Source organism: Equus quagga, chromosome 14 (genome assembly GCF_021613505.1).
Source record: "Equus quagga isolate Etosha38 chromosome 14, UCLA_HA_Equagga_1.0, whole genome shotgun sequence".
In the NCBI taxonomy this organism is placed as follows: Eukaryota; Metazoa; Chordata; class Mammalia; order Perissodactyla; family Equidae; genus Equus; species Equus quagga.
Window position 1 is genome coordinate 57,127,006 of NC_060280.1, and position 19,031 is coordinate 57,146,036.

Consider the following 19,031-nt stretch of genomic DNA (forward strand, 5'->3'; position numbering starts at 1 on the left):
GGGAAGCACAGCTAATCCCAGTACTAAATGTTGAATGAATATTTCCTATGGGTCCTTATTATAAGAATACTGTGTGATAAAAGTTAGGTACCTGGGTCAAGACGGTACAATAACTTTTAGGATCAACCATGTTTGTAGATGTAAGAAGCATCACTTGGATTCACAAGAGTTTAGTGTTTCTCAGTGGTTCTTAACCCTTTTTGGGTCATAGACCCTCTAACATTTTTATGTAGTTTTACCATGAATTTGCTAAACTTGCAGATTCTGAACTCACCTCAGAAGATTCTGAGCCAACAGGTCTGAGGTAGGTTTTAGAAATCTATATGTATAACAGCCACCCTAGGTGATTCTGTTGTAGGTTGTTGTCAGACCATATGTTCGGAAACTGCTTCTGGGTTATAATTCCAGGGAGTTTGCAGATTCCATGCAGTTAATACATCAATCTCATGTACTACAAGTGAGCAACATTCTCAACAACAGTCATATAGTAAAAACAGTATTGAGTTTCATAGGGGTGTTTGGTGCTGGTATATTAGAAAATTAATGATTTTTGTTGAAATTTATTGGCGAAAGCAAGTCACATGGCTGTACTTAACTTGAAAAGGAACAGTACTAATGACTAACACATATGGGGTCTCTCTCTCTCTTTTTTTAGTAATGTAATGAATTGATGATATTTTTTCTAATATTGAACCACTTGCACATTCCTGGGATAAATCATGCATGATTATGAGGCATCATTCTTTTGATATGCCACTTTTTAAATTTACTAATATTTATTTAAGATTTTTGCATCTGTGTTCTCTAGTAAGATTGGTCTAGAGTTTCCATCTCATGTTGTCTTCTCACCAGTTTGGTATCAGGGTTTTGTTAGCACTATAAAGTGAGAATGGGTGTCTTTCTTTGTTTTCTATCTCACTTTTTAGAGTTTACATAGATGTTCAATATACTTGTTGTGAGGACTGTAGGACAACCATAAATTAGAGGACACAGTCTCCACACACAAGACCACCCTCACTTTTGACACCAGCTGCAAGTTGGTCTGGTTCCCAAAACCACTCTGAGGTTTAATAATTCATTAGAAAGACTCACAGATCTTACTGAAAGCTACTCAACTCATGGTTATGGTTTATTACAGGGAAATGATAACAGATTAAGATCAGCCTGAGGAAGAGACATATAGGACAGAGTCCAGGAGGGTTCCAAACACAGCTTCCCTTGTCCTCTCCTGTGTAGTCAGGTCACATTTCTTTCCTTGCCTCAATGTGTGACAGTGTATAAGGAGTATTGCCAGCCAGGGAAGCTCACCCAACCTTTGGTGTCCAGAATGTTTATTGGGACCTTGTCATGTAGGTGTGATTGATTGCTCACATAGGTAATCTCAGTCTCCGGGTTGGTTGACCAAAAGCCCCCACTCTGTCAGATTGTTGGTGTTTCCTGATTCCCCACTCTAAGCCTATATGGGTATGGCCAGTCCCCTCCCTAAATCGTGTTGTTGGTTATTCAGTTTGAACCAAGGTCCCCAGGCAAACAAAGAGTCTCTTATCAGACATAAAATTCTGAGGGCCCAAAGGTTACCTGCTAAAAAGCCAAGGGCAAAGGCCAGACCTTCTCTTTGGGCAAGGCCAAATTCTTCGCTATATATTTTTGTACAATTGATTTTCTGTTATGGTTGTCTTCCTGTGATTCCTTGATACCAGATTAAGTTTATAGGGATTCCATTATGGAAAAATAATTCTTTTAAATTTCTCTAGCTGCCTCTTAAAAGATAAAAATAATGCACACATTTGATTTAAATGCATTTAAATTGAACTACTGTTTATCTTTTTTTTTTAATTAAAGAATAAAGGTTCTCTTCAGTTTGAAGACAAATGGGATTTCATGCGTCCAATCGTTTTGAAGCTTTTACGCCAGGAATGTGTTACAAAACAGCAGTGGTTTGATCTGTTTTCGTAAGTAATCCATTAATTCTAACTGTTTGCTAACATAAAGGAAATTTTGGTGATGCATTTCTCTGTCTAAATGGAATGTTGACTCTAGGTTGGTCTGTTTAGCTGTTTAAAATTATTACTACTTGTGTTGGGAGTTCCCAAGACCACCCCTAGGTTCAGTGATCTAGGAGCACACAGAGGACTGAACATATAGTCATACCACTATGATTTATTACAGCAAAAGGATACAAAGCAAAGTTAGCAAAGGGAAAGGCATATAGAGTGAACTCTGGGGAAAAACAGGTACAAGCTTCCAAGAGTACTCTCCCAGTTGAGTCACACAGGACATACTTAAGTTCCCCAGCAACACAATTGACAACATAATGTGATATGTTGTCTACCAGGGAAGCTCATTGGAGACTGAGTACCCAGGGTTTTTATTTGGGGCTGGTCACATAGGCAGCCTCTGCCTGGCATGTACCAAAATTCCAGACTTTCAGAAAGAGAGCAGGTGTTCATTGTAAATCACATTGTTTGTACAAACAGTATAGGCACAGTGAGCCATTCTTATCATTTCAGGAAAGTTTTATATCAGTGTAGGGAACTGTTGACCATTCAGGTTCTCACATGCCGGCCAAAGCCAAGCAGGCTTTTCTAAGGAATACAGTCTCAGGTCTGCTGTGTTAACTCTTGGTCTTTGGCCAAAATGTCTGTATAGCAAAACTGTTTTCAGTAGGACCCCAGGCAGAAGGCAATACCAATTTGTAGTCTTGATCTGATTTATGCCTTGTAGAAGTCCTGGATTTAGCTAGTTAAAATAAATTGCATCAACCATGAATTTTACCTTAGAAAACCCCAAGTGGTTTTCTCTTTTAGTTCCTGTATGGACCTTTTTGTACAGGCTTGAGGCATCAATTTAGGCAAAGCACAACTCTGGCCTGTAAGTTGAAGCAGACCTGAAAGCTTACCAGGGTTAAAGCAGTGTCATGATAGTCAGGGTACATACACACACAAAATAGTATAATCTCAGGGGGCACACGTGATTACCCCTGGAAATTAAGAGTTTACAGTTGTTAGAGTACCCCAAGCAAGACATACATTAGACAGGTAATATAGGTTAACAAGGCCCCCAGTGTGCCCTCCTCCCATGGGGCCCCTCACTCTTGAGTTCCCAAGCCCATCCAGTTGAGTTCAGGCCTTGCTTTCAGATGAACTGCTAAACAAAACTGTTTAGTTCCAAACAGTTTTGTTTAGCCGTGAAACCAGTTTACTTGCCTTACTAAGGTGGATGACATTTAGAGGTGTTCTGTGTGGAAAGTGTAGGAGTTGGAGCTGCTCCTTGCGGCCTCAGAGTTAGGTGTAATTAGAAGCTCGGCAGGCAGTTTGAATTCAAAGCACTCACAGTAGCATGGAAAGCCAACACCAGGAGTTTTCCTTCAGGAACAGGGAGAAGCTTTCAAGAGTAGTTCTGAAAAACAAAAATTACTAATGTCCTCTTCCCCTGTGCCTCCTCAGGTGCTGGATTTTGTTTTTTTCTCCCTTAGAAAATGTGTTTCACATTGAGTAATGAAAATTTTTCATTTTTTTCCCATTCATCTAGACCTGAAAGAGGAACAGAAGCATTGTACAGAAAGACATTTTTATCCAACTTAACTAGAAAGACATATCACATTTTTAGGAGTTGGTCTGGCTGAAATCCAAATTTTCAGAATTTTTCAAAATAGGTTTATATCACCTCCCACCCCTTTTATCCTCATCATTCATCTAGTGAGCAGCCTAGAAAAGATCAGTTCCTTTCTGGAGACGTCTGTGTTTAATAAGCAAGTTGCCTTACTAAGGTGTGTGTACAAGGAGGGGTGAGGTGAAGGTGAGGGAAATAGAATCAGGTTATTAATCCATTGTTGAAAACTGCAACTAATCCAGAAAGCTGAACACAAGTCAGTAGGGGTGAGACATCCCTGAGAAGTGGTCAAGAGTCCGGTCAGTAAGGAGCAAGTAGAGTGCCCTCTCCCAGCTGGCAGCTTTGGGCAGTAACCACAGGTTAGGAATGTACTTAGTCTCTGTATCAGATAGATAGAGCCAATCAGCAGCTTGGTTTCAGATGACTCCATCAGAGAATAAGCCCTTTTCTGTGGACATCTGCAAGTGATTCAGAGGGACCAACTAGAATCCATGATGTTTTCAGTTTATGGCTCCAGAGAGGGTGTCTTAAATCTTCAACAGTCCTCAAATCAAAGTCCTGTTCATTGAGCATATGCCTGCTTTAGTTCAGCACAGCTTGTGCTGAGATTTAAACAGCTCCATATCAGACAGTGTCAGATTTCAGTTTAGAGTCAAATCCAGCCAATTAGGGTCTATGAATTCAGGATTACAAAAAAAGCCAACGTCTTTTCTTCAGTGGCAGCAAAGCCAAGACACTGCAGACCAGACAGTCATGTCCCAAGTCCAAGTGACAAGCAAGACTTTTCCAAGCCCTTTTTCTTTTGTCAGAATCCAAATTGATCCACTCAAAAGTATCCACATCAGGCTGGAAAGTCATCAGCCTCTAAGGCTCAGACATCTGATTTCACAAGAGCTGAGTTGCAGCTAAAAACTGCTTTATAAAACTCCAAGAGTGTATTTCTATCTGGAGATTTCCATTGTTTTCATGAAGTCTCCCTTTTCTCAGAGACACCAATAGGTAAAAATAATAGTAAAAATTATCCATTTTGGAGATTTATTCTGTTTCCAGTACTCAAACAGTACTGGAACTTAAATTCCAGTAGTCAAACTTAAATTCCAATCCCCTCATCAGCAGTAAGAAGGAAGGAAGTTGCTGAAAAACTTTTTATTTTGCAACTTTCCCTGGTTGATATGATCCCTCTAGTATTTCTGAAAGTACAAGCATATAATATTTTATATAATTATTTATCATACATCCAGATACAGTATCCATAAAGTACAAAGCCATCTTTTAAACCTCCCCTGCCCCTTTTTTCTTATTACAAATTTATTCAATTCCCTAAAAGTAAATTCAGCATTTGCAACATTAACGTTACAGTTGCTGGGAGATCCAGACTGTAATGCAGTGGGTACAAAGGGATTGCTGCAACAGCAGTTAAGCTGAAGAAACAGCTGAAGTGGTTTCCTCTCCCTTGGTTTATCTAAAGCTTTCTCCAGCCCTGGGATCTAATTTAACAATTACTTCCTCATGCTTGGAGGAGGGAGCAACACAAACATTTAACATTTTTGATTCACCCAAAGCTTCCCTTAAGGAACTTTTGGGCATATTCTTCTCCTATTTGGAGGTGAGAACAAAAGCCAAAAGTGTCACCCAGGCTGTGCTGTTTCTCTTCTCGCTTCAGTCAGCATGGCCAAAAGCAACCAGGGGATTGAACGAGCCAGTTCTCCTAGGGTTAGATCTATCATTTTCACATTTCATAGGTAACTCTTACCTCTCACAACAGATAGCACCTCAGCTGCAGTTTCATACCATGGATGATTTCATAGCCACCCAAGCAGCAAAGGCTCATCATCCTACCACTTCATCCTTTCTTTTCCCATACAATGCTTCCACTATGTTTCAGTGAGTCAGAGTTGTTCTAGTGAATTCCACTTCTGACACCAGCCGTCTCAGCAGTCTCAAGACCACCCCTAGGTTCAGTGATTACTAGGAAGTCTCATGGGAGTCAGCATATAGTTGTATTGATGGCTATGACTTATTACAGTGAGGGATACAAAGCAGAATGCAACAAAGGGGCATGTGGCAAAGTCCAGGGGAAACAAGGTATAAGTTTCCAAGCATCTTCTCCCAGTGGAGTCACACAGGATACACTCAATTCCTCCAGAAACTATTTGTGACAACACATGCGAAATGCTGTCTACCATGGAAGCTCATTAAAGACTCAGTGCCTAGGGTTTTTATTGGAGGCTAGTCACATAGGCAGCCTCTGCCTGTTATGATCCTAGATTTCAGACTCTAGATGAAAAGCCAAGTGTTCAACATAAATCAGATTTTTGACATTTTTTAAACAGTTTAGGCACAGTGAGCCATTCTTATCAGGAAATGATGAGAACTCTCCCAAAATCCAAGTTACAGATGCCAGCCAAGGGCCAACCTTGCAACCATGGCTTCCTAAGTTATAGGAGGCTGTCTCAGACCTGCTATACTTATTTCTTTGTGCACTAGTGAAATACTGTATCAATGAGTTGTAGATGTGTGACTGAATAATCTATACACATAAAGCTGTTGTGCTCATTTTTTCTCTTTATTACATAAGAAAATAGTCTAATTTCCCTAAATAACATGGAACTTGTTGCATGATATTAATTAACTTATATCCAGGATTCTGCCTTTTGAGAAATTAGAATTCAATAAGAAACAGCTGAGACCTTGTAAAACTTTATAGCATTCACGTATACATATATTTTTCTTATATTATTTGATTAAACTTTTATGAATAATATGTTGAATGTGGTGTGATTTTTTTGTTTTTGCCAATTTGTGTTGATTATATGATTTATCATCTAGAATAATGCTTGTGCTCTGTGGACTCCTGACTGGGAAAAGGAGCATAGTGTGTGTGATGGTTTTCTCTGCTTAAAGTATTCTTCTAAGTAGAAATAGTCAATAACCTTGCACTTGCTACAGTTAGTGGCCTCAACACATGGTTTTAAAAAATCCTTGATCTTCTTGAGTTACTCAAGGCTTTTCAATATGTTAAAGAGGTTAAAGGATTCCTGTACATCTTACGACATCACCAAAATTGCAAGACCCACGTTAATTAAAACCTTTCCAAATTTTAGCCTGTTTAACCATATTAATTAATAACATTTAGGTTACTTATATCTTTCTAATTCTAAGGTACTAAAATAATGTATGGTATTAAACTACATTGACTATTTGCTCCCCTTTTCTGATAATCTCTAGCATTGTTTCTTAGTAGGAGTGCTGTTGGCATTTTGACTGTTTATAAAAGATTGTCCGGCATGTTCTGGGATGTTTATCACCCCTGGTCTTCACCCTCGTAAACTCTAGTGGTGGACACTCCCTGTGTACTTCTCTCCCTACCCCTCTTATTGAAACAAAAAAAAGCTCTCATGCATTTCCACATGTCCTGAGGGGGCAATACCTCCCTCTGTGGAGAACCATTGCTTTAGATACGTGTTGTTTGGTTTGACTCTGGTTTGTGAAATTGAAGCCAGAATTAAATAGTAAATTATTTTCAACTTGCGAGACCTTATTTTTCAGAAAGTTCATCTTTACTATAAGTGATTTTAAAATATGTTTTTCTTTTTTGTAAGCTGTTTTTGACAGCACTTTTTCCTGGTTTTTCTCCTATCTCCTGTCTGCCTCATATCAGTCACCTTAGCTGACTTACCCTTGTGTGTACCTTTAATGTTGATTTTTTCCTTTTTTTTTTTTACCTGAGTTCTCATATCTATATAAGCAATCCAGATTATTCTCCTGAGTTGAGCTCCCAGACGCATGTGGCCTATTGTTTCCTGCTTATGTCTCTCTCTTAAGTTCCATAAGTACTCCAAATTTAGAATAATGAAAATCTATTATTCCTGCTCTCAAACCAAAAATCTGGAAGCTACCATTAACCTCCAGTTTTTTTCATCCCTTCGTACCCAATTGATTGCTAGGTTTCACAGCTCTTTATTAAATATCTTTGAACTTCTTTCCATCCCAACTGTCTTTTTCCTCTGTTTCATCTGAATGATTATAATAGTCTTCTGTTGTGTCTTTGTGTATTAGTTATCTATTGCTGCATAACACATTACTCTAAAACCTTGCAGCTTAAAGTAACAAACATTTATTACCTCACAGTTTCTGAGGGTCAGGAATCTGGCAGCAACTTAATTGGTTAGTTCTAGCTCAGGGTCTCCCAGGAGGTTGCAGTTAAGCTCTTGGCAAAAGATCTAGACCTATATTCCACTAGAGCTGAAGGATCTTCTTCCAGGCTTACACATGCAGGTCTTGGCTCTTAGCTGATCAGTTCCTCACCAGGTGGAACCCTCCATAAGGCTATTTACAGTGTGGCAGCTTGCTTTCCCCAGAGTGAGAGAGTGCTTCCAAGGCAGAAGTCATGGTGTTTTATGACATAATTTTCAAAGTGACAAACCATCACACCTGTCATATGCAATTGATCACACGGACAAGTGCTTATACATTGTAGGAGAGAACTATACAAGGATATGAATACCAGGAGCAGGGGTCATTGGGGGCCATCTTAGAGGCTGTATCTGAGAGTTAGAGGAAAGAGATGATGCTAGGTCTAGAAAACAGCTAAAAAAAAATTCCAGTTTATATCATTAAAGGGGAATAAAATGAAAGAGATTACTTTGAAAATGAAATAGTCAAAATAAAGAAGAGATCTTTGAAATAAAAAATAAAAGAGCTAAATAATAAAAAAAACACTAAATTAGTAATTTGAAAATTAAAACCAAAGAGTTTTCCCTGAATGTAGAGCAAAGACAGAGTATGGAAGATTAAATAAAAGTTAAGAAGTATGGAGGATAGATCTAGAATTGGGTTAACTTTTACTTAAAACGAGTTCTAGAAGGAGAGAACAGAAATCGTAGAGGAGGCAATATAGTCCAAAAGTATCAGAAGAAAATTTCCCAGGGCTAAAAACTGTTGTCCTTTCCCACCCATCCCTACAAGTCTTCATACTCAAGTGCTAAAAAACATGGCTGGGCACTTCCTTAAGGAATTTGAGAATTCCAAGAATAAAGAAAATAATCCTAATTCTTGCAGAGAAAAAAAACAGTTACCTTTCAAACAAAACAGTCCCTACTCTTTTTTTCATTGGCCAAATTGGATGTAGGAGGTTCCCCTTAATGTTTGAAGGAAAATTATTTTGAATCTGGTAGTTCTATACCTAGTCGAGTTTTTAATCAAGTTTAAGGCAAGATGAACATATTTTCAAATAGGCAGGCATTTAGAGGATTGACCGATCCTGCAGAAGTGAAACAAGTACTCTTTCTTCCACCATTACTAACATCAGCCATTAAAGAAATTGAGCTTTATTAAACTAAACAGAAGGAGGGGCTCTTGAACTAGGAATCCTGACCATAAAATGAATATAAATAGAAAAAAGCAGACATCATCCATCCAAAACTACAAAAAAGTACAAATCAAAACGTTTTAGTTGATAAAAATTGTCCCACAGAAACCACCTATGAAACTATGGAACACAAACACAGCACTGCAAACTGAGTTCAGTATCCTCAGACAACCATTTGGGGTTATTAAAAAAATCATGAATCAAAAATTCAAAAGCTGGGGAAAGAAATCAACAAAAGTAGAAGGAAATGAAATGAAAATTGAACTCAGAAAACAAATAGAAAGACAAAATTATATCAGAAATCTCATCTCAGAAGATGAAGAAAAACATAGAGATAAATAATCTTTCCAAAATAAAATAGAAAAGTAAAAAGATTATTCTTATTTTTTTTTAAGATTTTATTTTTCCTTTTTCTCCCCAAAGCCGCCCGGTACATAGTTGTGTATTTTCAGTTGTGAGTCCTTCTAGTTGTGGCATGTGGGACGCTGCCTCAGCATGGCCTGATGAGCGGTGCCATGTCTGCGCCCACGATTTGAACTGGTGAAACCCTAGGCCGCCGAAGTAGAGCGTGAGAACCTAACCACTCAGCTACAGGGCCGGCCCCCTAAAAGGATTATTCTTAACCTGGTAAAGGTCATCTATAAGTATACTACCAGCAGACATCATCCCAATAATGTAATGTTGGAAGCATTCTATTTAAAATTGGGAATTAGACAAAGTATGTATTTGCACACTTCATTTCAGTTTCCTTTAGGTTTAGAAATTTGCTGCCATAGAATTATAAGTAGTATACTTTACTTATGTGTATCTCATTTTTCATCCCTATACTTACGTATTTTTCTTTAATCTGGCTCTTAAGGAGTTGATCTGTTTTATAGGTCTTTTCCACAATTCTTTATTCATATTGTTGTTACTTCATAAAATATCCTTTCCCCACCCTCCTACACCTCTGCCTGGCAAACTCCTGCTTGTTCTTTGAGATTAAGCTGAGGAATCAACTCTTCCAGGGAGGCTTCTCTTTTCTTCTTTACCTCTCACTTTCACCCTCGCCCTCTCCTTGGGTTTCTAAACCATCTTGTGTTTATATGCATAATAGTTGTAAACATACTGAATTATAATCAATCTATTTTTGTATCAGTTTCTTTTTAGACTATAGATTCCTTTAGTCGTGAGGTGAGATTGCAGAGGTGTTATAGGGGTCAGTTAACCAGTTTGTACTTTATTCCAAGAACAATGGGAAACCATTGGAGGATTTTAAATATAAAAATAATATGATGTTTTAAAAAGTTATATTACAACTTGTATTTGGTGTGTTAAAAAATGTGTTTGTTTAGGGGCTGACCTCGTGACCAAGTGGGTAAGTCCGCACGCTCCGCTGCAGGCGCCCCAGTCTTTCGTTGGTTGGACTTCTGGGCGCAGACATGGCACTGCTCATCAAGCCATGCTGTGGCAGCATCCCACATGCCACAACTAGAAGGACCCACAACTAAGAATATACAACTATGTACCAGGGGGCTTTGGGGAGAAAAAGGAAAAAATAAAATCTTAAAAAAAAAAATAATAATAATATGATGTGATTTGATTATAAAGATCACTTTGGCTGCTGTTTGTTGAATGGATTGGAGAGGTGCAAGAATAAATTTGGAGAAATGGTTTAGTGTGGGCTCTGGAGCTCAATTGCCTGGTTCTATAATATATTAGCTTTATAATCTTGGGAATGTTACTTAACCTTTCTTTGCCTCAGTTTCCCCATCTGTAAAATGGTGATAAAAATAGTACTACTTCAGAGTTGCTATGAAAGTTAAATGAGTTAAAACAGCTTGGAGTGTTATCTGCATGTAGTAGGCAGTCAGATGTTACCTACTATGTTGTTATGTAACAAATACTTCCATTCTTACTGCATCCTAGGCAGATACCACTGGGCCAGATACCACTATTAAGCTGAATTTAACAAATTACAAAAGCAAGTTCAAATTAATATGTAGACAAAACTTTGGGTTATAATGATGTTCCTGAGAATCTGAATATAAAACAAACTATGTGGCCATTGTTATAAAGTTACAATTCTGGAGATGTTTTATTTTGATTTCTTTGACATTTTTTTTTAGCAGGGGCTTATAAGGTGCTGAATGAGTCATTAGGGAACATTTTTTGAATAGAAGAATCCTCAATATAAGACTCTGTCCTTTTCTTATGTTTCCCTGCTCTGCAGCTTGGTAATTAAGAAATTAACTTTGTGAACATGAATTAATATTAAATATATTTCCATAATGAATGACCTGGGTAAAATGTCAGCTTTGAAAGTTCAAATTTTTGTACACCAATTTATGAGAACTTTTGTTTTTTGTTTTTTAAATAAAGGAGACAGTGATAATTGATGTATAAATGTAAGGAATATATGGGGGAAGCTAGGAGATTCGCTGTAATAGAATTTAAATTACTAATTTTTTTTAAAAAGATGGAATAGTTTACATATATTGTGTTAAAGAAGTAAAAGGATTTATACTTGTCTTTGCACATGAAAATATTAATAGTAGTTAACTTTATAGAGTGGGATTGGGAGATGGGAACATGCTTTTATAATTAAAAATATTTTATACAGCAGGTAGCAGAGATTTAAGGAAAACAATGACAAAGTAAAAATAGAAACACGTGTGTGACAACTTACAAAGAATGCTTGGTTCATGTGAATGGATTCAAGCACGCTTAGTTTGGTCTAGCACGATCCATGGAAATTGTATTAAAACATGGAAATTGTCTTTGTTCTTGTTCCAGTGTTAATGTTTGCTTACCTGCCTTATTTTTACAGGGATGTGCATGCAGTCTGTCTGTGGGATGATAAAGGCCCAGCAAAAATTCATCAGGCTTTAAAAGAAGATATTCTTGAGTTTATTAAGCAAGCCCAGGCAGTAAGTTCTGCATCTTTGTATTAAGACTTTACTCAGAAAATATCATATTTTTTGATTTTGAGTGTAAGACTTCCTGAAGTAATTTTAAAATATCACATTGACTTTTGACACATTTGTTAAAGAAACTTTTTAATGACTTAATGATTGTCGTTTGTTGATTTTGTTCCCCCCTCAGTGACATTTCTTTCAAGAGAGTACATTATTATCCTCAATTAAAAGATGCTATAAAGAATTCTGTTTTTTATATGTTCTTTAGAAGTCCCCACCACCATTATTTTTTGGCCATACATCAGTCCACATAAGTCTATTTTTTTCTCCTAATACCTCTTTCTCAAGTTGACAGTAATTTTCTTCAATTCCAGATACTTCTCTGACTGTATATGTATTTAATATTATTAAAATGAAGACAGAGCTCGTTTAGGCATTAGGTCAGTTTTGCAAGAGCTAGTTTTGTTTGTTTTGTCTTTATTTGTCTAACACCTTTATCTTTTGGAAAAAATGCAGAGGTAAAGTATTATTTCGAATCTACTGTGGCATCACTCACACATCCCTTACCACTTTGAAGAAGGGCCTAAGGACATGAGATTATTTTCCTTTCTGTGAAATGACATTTGAAGACTAGAGAGCCAGAATTTCTTATTCTTTGGTTGAATTTTTACGTCAGTGTCTTGTACAACATTAGTAAAAGTTGTCTGTTAGAAATTATGTTAAATACTAATAGCTGCTTAACAGCTAGAATTAAAAATGAATTTTTTCTATATATGACTTGAAGATATTGAAGTTGAGTATATGATTGATATATTTAATCCTGCTTGTAGCCAGCCACTACCATGATGAAATAAGAATTCAGTGTTACTTACAAAATCAAATGTTTATTACCAATGTTAATTCTGCTGTCTTCATAAATGATTTCAAAAAAATTTTTTCTAGAAAATTATCTTTTTAATGAAAATAAATCATATTTTCAGGCTTTTCTTGGAAAAATTAAATGTTTCAGTATCACAATTTAATCAAAACTGTATTTTTCTAGAACTGATTTAGAAATAGTTTCCACTTGTTTTAGAAAGCATATCAGCTTATCTGTATGATTTTTGGTGGAGATAAATTATGTTTGTTTCAAATTGACAGAGCTTTATTCTTCAGTTTCTGGAAATGGGCTCATAAAGAGTCATTTTACATATTGTTAACAAATGTTTAAAAATATACTTTACACTAGAAAACAGTGTATGTTAAGGGTTTCACTATAACATGACCCAGTAAAGTTTGGAATGTCCTGAGGATAGGATTTAGTGCCACTAATTCAGAGCAATTGTAGGAGTAGCAATGCCAGACATGGGTGTGTGACTTTAAAAGATTTTTAAGCTTGTAATCTAGCTTTGGGGCTGGCCTGGTGGCATAGTGGTTAAGTTTGGCATGCTCCTTTTTAGCAGCCCAGGTCTCAGCTTCGGATGCTAGGCATGGACCTACACACCGCTCATCAGGCCATGCTGTGGGGGTGACTGACATACAAAATAGAGGAAGATGGACACAGATGTTAGTTCAGGGCCACTCTTCCGCACCAAAAAAAAAGAAAGAATGAAAGAAAATCTAGCTTTGTGAGTTATTTTACTGTCAATTACTAGACTAATGAGCTTATCTCGTTAAGAAGGACCAAATCTCCCAAACAGGAAAGGCAATATACATTAAAATGTTTATCGTAGCATTATTTAAAAATGGCAAAAAAGAGAAGTAAAAATAAATGTACAATGCTTTGAAAGTTATTAGGATATTGAATTTTTTTTTTTTAGATTAACATAACTTTTATTTGCTCATAATTCTGGGGTTTACCAATTTGGGTTAGGCTCACCTGATTTCACCTAAGTTTATTAATCTGGCAGCAGTCAGCTGGTGACTCTGCAAAGACTGGATGGTTGGAGAGAGCTTTTCTCACATACCTGGTATTTGGTGCTGGCTTCCATCTGAGCGTCTCTTCCCTCATGTGGTTTCTCATTCTCAAGGAAACTAGCCTTTGAAGTGATAGTGGAAGCTATAATACCTCTTCTTGGTCTTGGCTCAAAAGTCTCACATTGTCACATCTGCTGCATTCTTTGGGTTGAAGTGAGTCGCAGGACCAGCCCAAACTCCAGTGGTGGAGAAATATACTCCATCTTTTAAAAAAATTGAGATATAATTCACATTCCAGAATTCACCTTTTTAAAGTGTATAGTTCAGTGGGTTTTAGCATATTCATAAAGTTGTGCATCCATCACCCCCTAATTCTAGAACATTTTCATCACCCCAAATAGAAAGCCTGTACCCATTAGCAGTTATTCCCCCATGCTCCCATCCCCCAAACCCTGGCAACCACTAATGTACTTTCTATCCTTATGAATTTGTTCATTCTGGAGATTTCCTATAAATGGAATCATTCAATATGTGGCTTTTCATCACTAGCTTCTTCACTTATGATAATGTTTTCAAGGTTCATCTTTGTTATAGCATTTATCTGTATTTCATTCCTTTTTATGGCTGAATAGTATTCCATTGTATGGCTATACCATATTTTGTTTATCTGTTCACCATTGATGAACATTTGAGTTGTTCCCGTTTTTTGTCTATTTTGAATAATGCTGCTATGAACATTTGTGCACTTTTTGTTTTTTAACTTGAGGTGTAATTGAGATTTTACTTTATATTAAAGGTGTACAGCATAATGATTTGAAATTTGTATATATTGCAGATGATCATCACAGTAAGTTTTGTTAACATCTGTCACCATACATAGCTATGAAATTTTTTTCTTTGATAACTTTTAAGATTTACTCTCTTAGCAACTTGCAAATATGCAATACAGTATTATTAACTATAGTCACATGCTGTACATTACATCCTCCTGACTTGTTTATTTTATAACTGGAAGTTTGTACCTTTTGACCCTCTTCACCCATTTTGCCCCTCACCTGGCAACTATCAGTCTGTTCTCTGTCTCTATGAGCTCGTTTTGTTTGTAGATTTCATATATAAGTGAAATCATGCAGTATTAGTGTTTTCATTTTCTTTGGATAGTTACCCAGAAGTGGAATTGCTGAATCATGTGGTAGTTTTATTCTTAATTTTTTGAGCAACCTCTATACTGTTTTCCATAGTGGCTGCACCAGTTTACATTCCCACCAACAGTGGACCAGGGTTCCCTTTTCTCCACATCCTCACCAACACTTGTTATTTCTGGTCTTTTTGATAATAGCCTTGGGGCTGGCCTGGTGGCACAGTGGTTAAGTGCGCACATTCCACTTTGGTGGCCCGGGGTTTGTCAGTTTGGATCCCGGGTGTGGGCATGGCACCACTTGGCAAGCCATGCTGTGGTAGGCATCCCACATATAAAGTGGAGGAAGATGGGCACGGATGTTAGCTCAGGGCCAGTCTTCCTCAGCAAAAAGAGGAGGATTGGTAGCAGATGTTAGCTCAGGGCTACTCTTCCTCTAAATAAATAAATAAATAATAGCCTTAATTCTAACAGGTGTGAGGTGATAGCTCACCATGGTTTTTTTTTTTTTGATTGGCACCTGAGGTAACAACTGTTGCCAATCTTCTTTTTTTTCTGCCTTTTCTCTCCTAAATCCCCCCAGTACATAGTTGTATATTTTTTAGTTGTGGGTCCTTCTAGTTGTGGCATGTGGGATGCCATCTCAACATGGCCTGATGAGTGGTGCCATGTCTATGCCCAGGATCCAAACCAGCAAAACACTGGGCCTCCAAAGCAGAGTGTGCGAACTTAACCACTTGGCCATGGCGCCAGCCCCTCACCCTGGTTTTCATTTGCATTTCCCTGCTGATTAATGATGTTGAACATCTTGTCATGTATCTGTTGACCGTCCGTGTGTCTTCTTTGAAAAAATATCTATTCAGATCCTCTGCCTAGTTTTTAATTGGATTGGGGTTTTTGTGGGGTTTTTTTTTGCTGTTGTGTTGTATGAGTTCTTTCTGTATTTGGGATATTAATCCCTTATCAGATACATGATTTGCAAATATTTTCTCCCATGCAGTAGGTTGCCTTTTTATTTTGTTGATGGTTTCCTTTGATGTGCAGAAGGTTTTCAGTTTGATGTAATACCCATTGTTTATTTTTGCTTTTGTTGCCTTTGCTTTTGGTGTCAAATCCAAAAAGTCATCGCCAAGACCAATGTCAAGGAGCTTACTGCTTATATTTTCTTTTAGTAGTTTTATGGTTTCAGGTCTTGCATTCAAGTCTTTAATCCATTTTGAGTTAATTTTTGTATATGGTGTAAGATAGTGGGTCAGTTTCATTCTTTTGTGTGTGGTTGTCCAATTTTCTCAGCACCACTCATTGAAGAGACTGTTCTTTCCCCATTTTGTATTGTTGGCTCTTTGTCATAAATTAATTGACCATATATGTGTGGGTTTATTTCTAGGCTCTCTCTTCTGTTCCATTGATCTATGTGTTTGTTTTTATGTCAGTACCGTACTGTTTTGATTACTATAGCTTTGTAATATAGTTTGAGATCGGGGAGCATGATGCCTCCAACTTTGTTTTTCTTTCTCAAGATTGCTTTGCCCATTTGAGGTCTTTTGTGGTTCCATACAACTTTTAGGTTTGTTTGTTCTGTTTCTGTGAAAAATGCCATTGGAATTTTGTTAGAGATTGTGTTGAATATATAGATTGCTTTGGGTTGTATGGTTTGTTTTTTTTTTTTTTTTTTTTGAGGAAGATTAGCCCTGAGCTAACATCTGCTGCCAATCCTCCTCTTTTTGCTGAGGAAGACTGGCCCTGAGCTAACATCCATGCCCATCTTCCTCCACTTTATATGTGGGATGCCTACCACAGCATGGCTTTGCCACGCAGTGCCATGTCTGCACCCGGGATCCGAACTGGTGGACCCTGGGCCGCCAAAGCAGAACTTGCGCACGTAACCGCTGCACCACTGGGCTGGCCCCTGTATGGATATTTTAAGAATATTAATTCTTTCAATTCATGAGCACAGAGTATCTTTTCATTTGTTTGCATCATCTTCTATTTCTTTCATCAGTGCCTTATAATTTTCAGTGTAGGTCATTCACCTCCTTGGTTAAATTTATTGCTAGGTATTTTATACTTTTTGATTCAATTGTAAATGAGATTGTTTTCTTTTTTTATTTTTACTGAGGTTATGATAGTTTACAACATTGTGAAATTTCAGTTGTACATTATTATTTGTTAGTCACCATATAGGTGTATCCCTTCACTCTTTGTGCTCACCCCCAACACCTCCTTCCCCCTGGTAACCACTAAACAGTTCTCTTTGTCCATGTGTTTGTTTATCTTCCACATATGAGTGAAATCATATGGTGTTTGTTGTTCTCTTTTTGGCTTATTTCACTTAACACAGTACACTTAAGGTCCCTCCATGTTATTGCAAATGGGACAATTTTATCTTTTTTTATGGCTGAGTAGTATTCCATTGTAAATCAATACCACATGTTCTGTATCCAATCATTAGTTGGTGGGCACTTGGGTTGCTTCCATGTCTCGGCTATTGTGACTAATGCTGCAGTGAGCGTAGGGGTGCATAAGTCTCTTTGAATTGTTGATTTCATGTTCTTTGGATAAATCCCCATAATGGGATAGCCAGGTCATATGGTATTTCTCTTTTTAGTTTTTTGAGAGCAGTCCAGACTGTTTTTCATAGTGGCTGCACCAGTGTGCATTCCCACCAGCAGTGTATGAAGGTTCCCTTTTCTCCACAACCTCTCCAATATTTGTTATTTTTGTCTTGGTTATTATAGCCATTCTAACGGATGTAAGGTGATATCTTAGTGTAGTTTTGATTTGCATTTCCCTGATGATTAGTGATATTTCATGTGTCTCTTGGCCATCTGCATATCTTCTTGGAGAAATTTCTGTTCATATCCTCTGTCCATGTGTTGATCAGGTTGTTTGTTTTTTTATTGTTCATTTGTGTGAGTTCTTTATATATTATGGAGATTAACCCCTTGTCGGATATTTGATTTGCAAATATTTTCTCCCAATTGGTGGGTTATCTTTTCATTTTGATCTTGGTTTCCCTTGCCTTATAGAAGCTCTTTAGTCTGATGAAGTCCCACTTGCTTATTTTTTCTTTTGTTTCCCTTGTCCGAGTAGACATGGCATTCAGAAAGATTGTTTTAAGACAGATGTCAGAGAGGATACTGCTTATATTTTCTTCTAGGAGTTGTATGGTTTCAGGTCTTACGTTCAAGTCTTTGATCCATTTTGAGTTAATTTTTGTGTATGGCATAAGATAATGGTCTACTTTCGTTCTTTTGCATGTGGCTGTCTAGTTTTCCCAACACCATTTATTGAAGAGACTTTCCTTTCTCCATTGTATGTTCTTAGCTACTTTGTTGAAGATGAGCTGTCTGTAGATGTGTGGTTTTATTTCTGGGCTTTCAATTCTGTTCCATTGGTCTGTGTGCCTGTTTTTGTACCAGTACCATGCTGTTTTGAGTACTGTAGCTTTGTAGTATATTTTGAAGTCAAGGATTGTGGTGCCTCCACTGTTGTTCTTTTTTCTCAGGATTGCGTTAGCTATTCAGGGTCTTTAGTTGCTCCATATGAATTTTAGGATTCTTTGTTCTATTTCTGTGAAGCATGTCATTGGGATTCTGATTGAGATTGCATTGAATCTGTAGATTACTTTAGGTGGTATGGACATTTTAACTATGTTTATTCTTCCAATCCATGAGCATGGAATATCTTTCCATTTCTTTACATCATCATCAGTTTTTTTCAGTAATGTCTTATAGTTTTCATTGTATAGGTCTTTCACCTTGGTTAAATTTATTCCAAGATACTTTATTCTTTTTGTTGCAATTATAAATGAGATTGTGTTCTTGAGTTCTCCTTCTCTTAGTTCGTTATTAGAGTATATAAATGCAACTAATTTTTGTAAGTTGGTTTTGTACCCTGCAACTTTGCTGTAGTTGTTGATTATTTCTAATAGTTTTCTGATGGATTCTTCAGTGTTTTCCATATATAAAATCATGTCATCTGCAAACAGCAAGAGTTTCACTTCTTCATTGCCTGTTTGGATTCCCTTATTTCTTTTTCTTGCCTAATTGCTCTGGCCAAAGGGATTGTTTTCTTAATTTTACTTCTTAATAATTCATTATTAGTGTATATAAAT

General features: G+C 37.1%; 1 protein-coding gene across 1 annotated transcript in view; it reads left to right on the forward strand.

The window, feature by feature from the left end:
• The window catches only part of CUL5 (cullin 5), a 93,166-nt gene that overhangs the window by 21,099 nt on the left and 53,036 nt on the right, over nt 1–19,031 (forward strand). The window contains exons 2-3 of the mRNA XM_046685573.1: nt 1,843–1,952; nt 11,793–11,892. Of these exons, the coding sequence (XP_046541529.1) occupies nt 1,843–1,952; nt 11,793–11,892 (210 nt within the window). The remainder of the gene's footprint in view (nt 1–1,842; nt 1,953–11,792; nt 11,893–19,031) is intronic.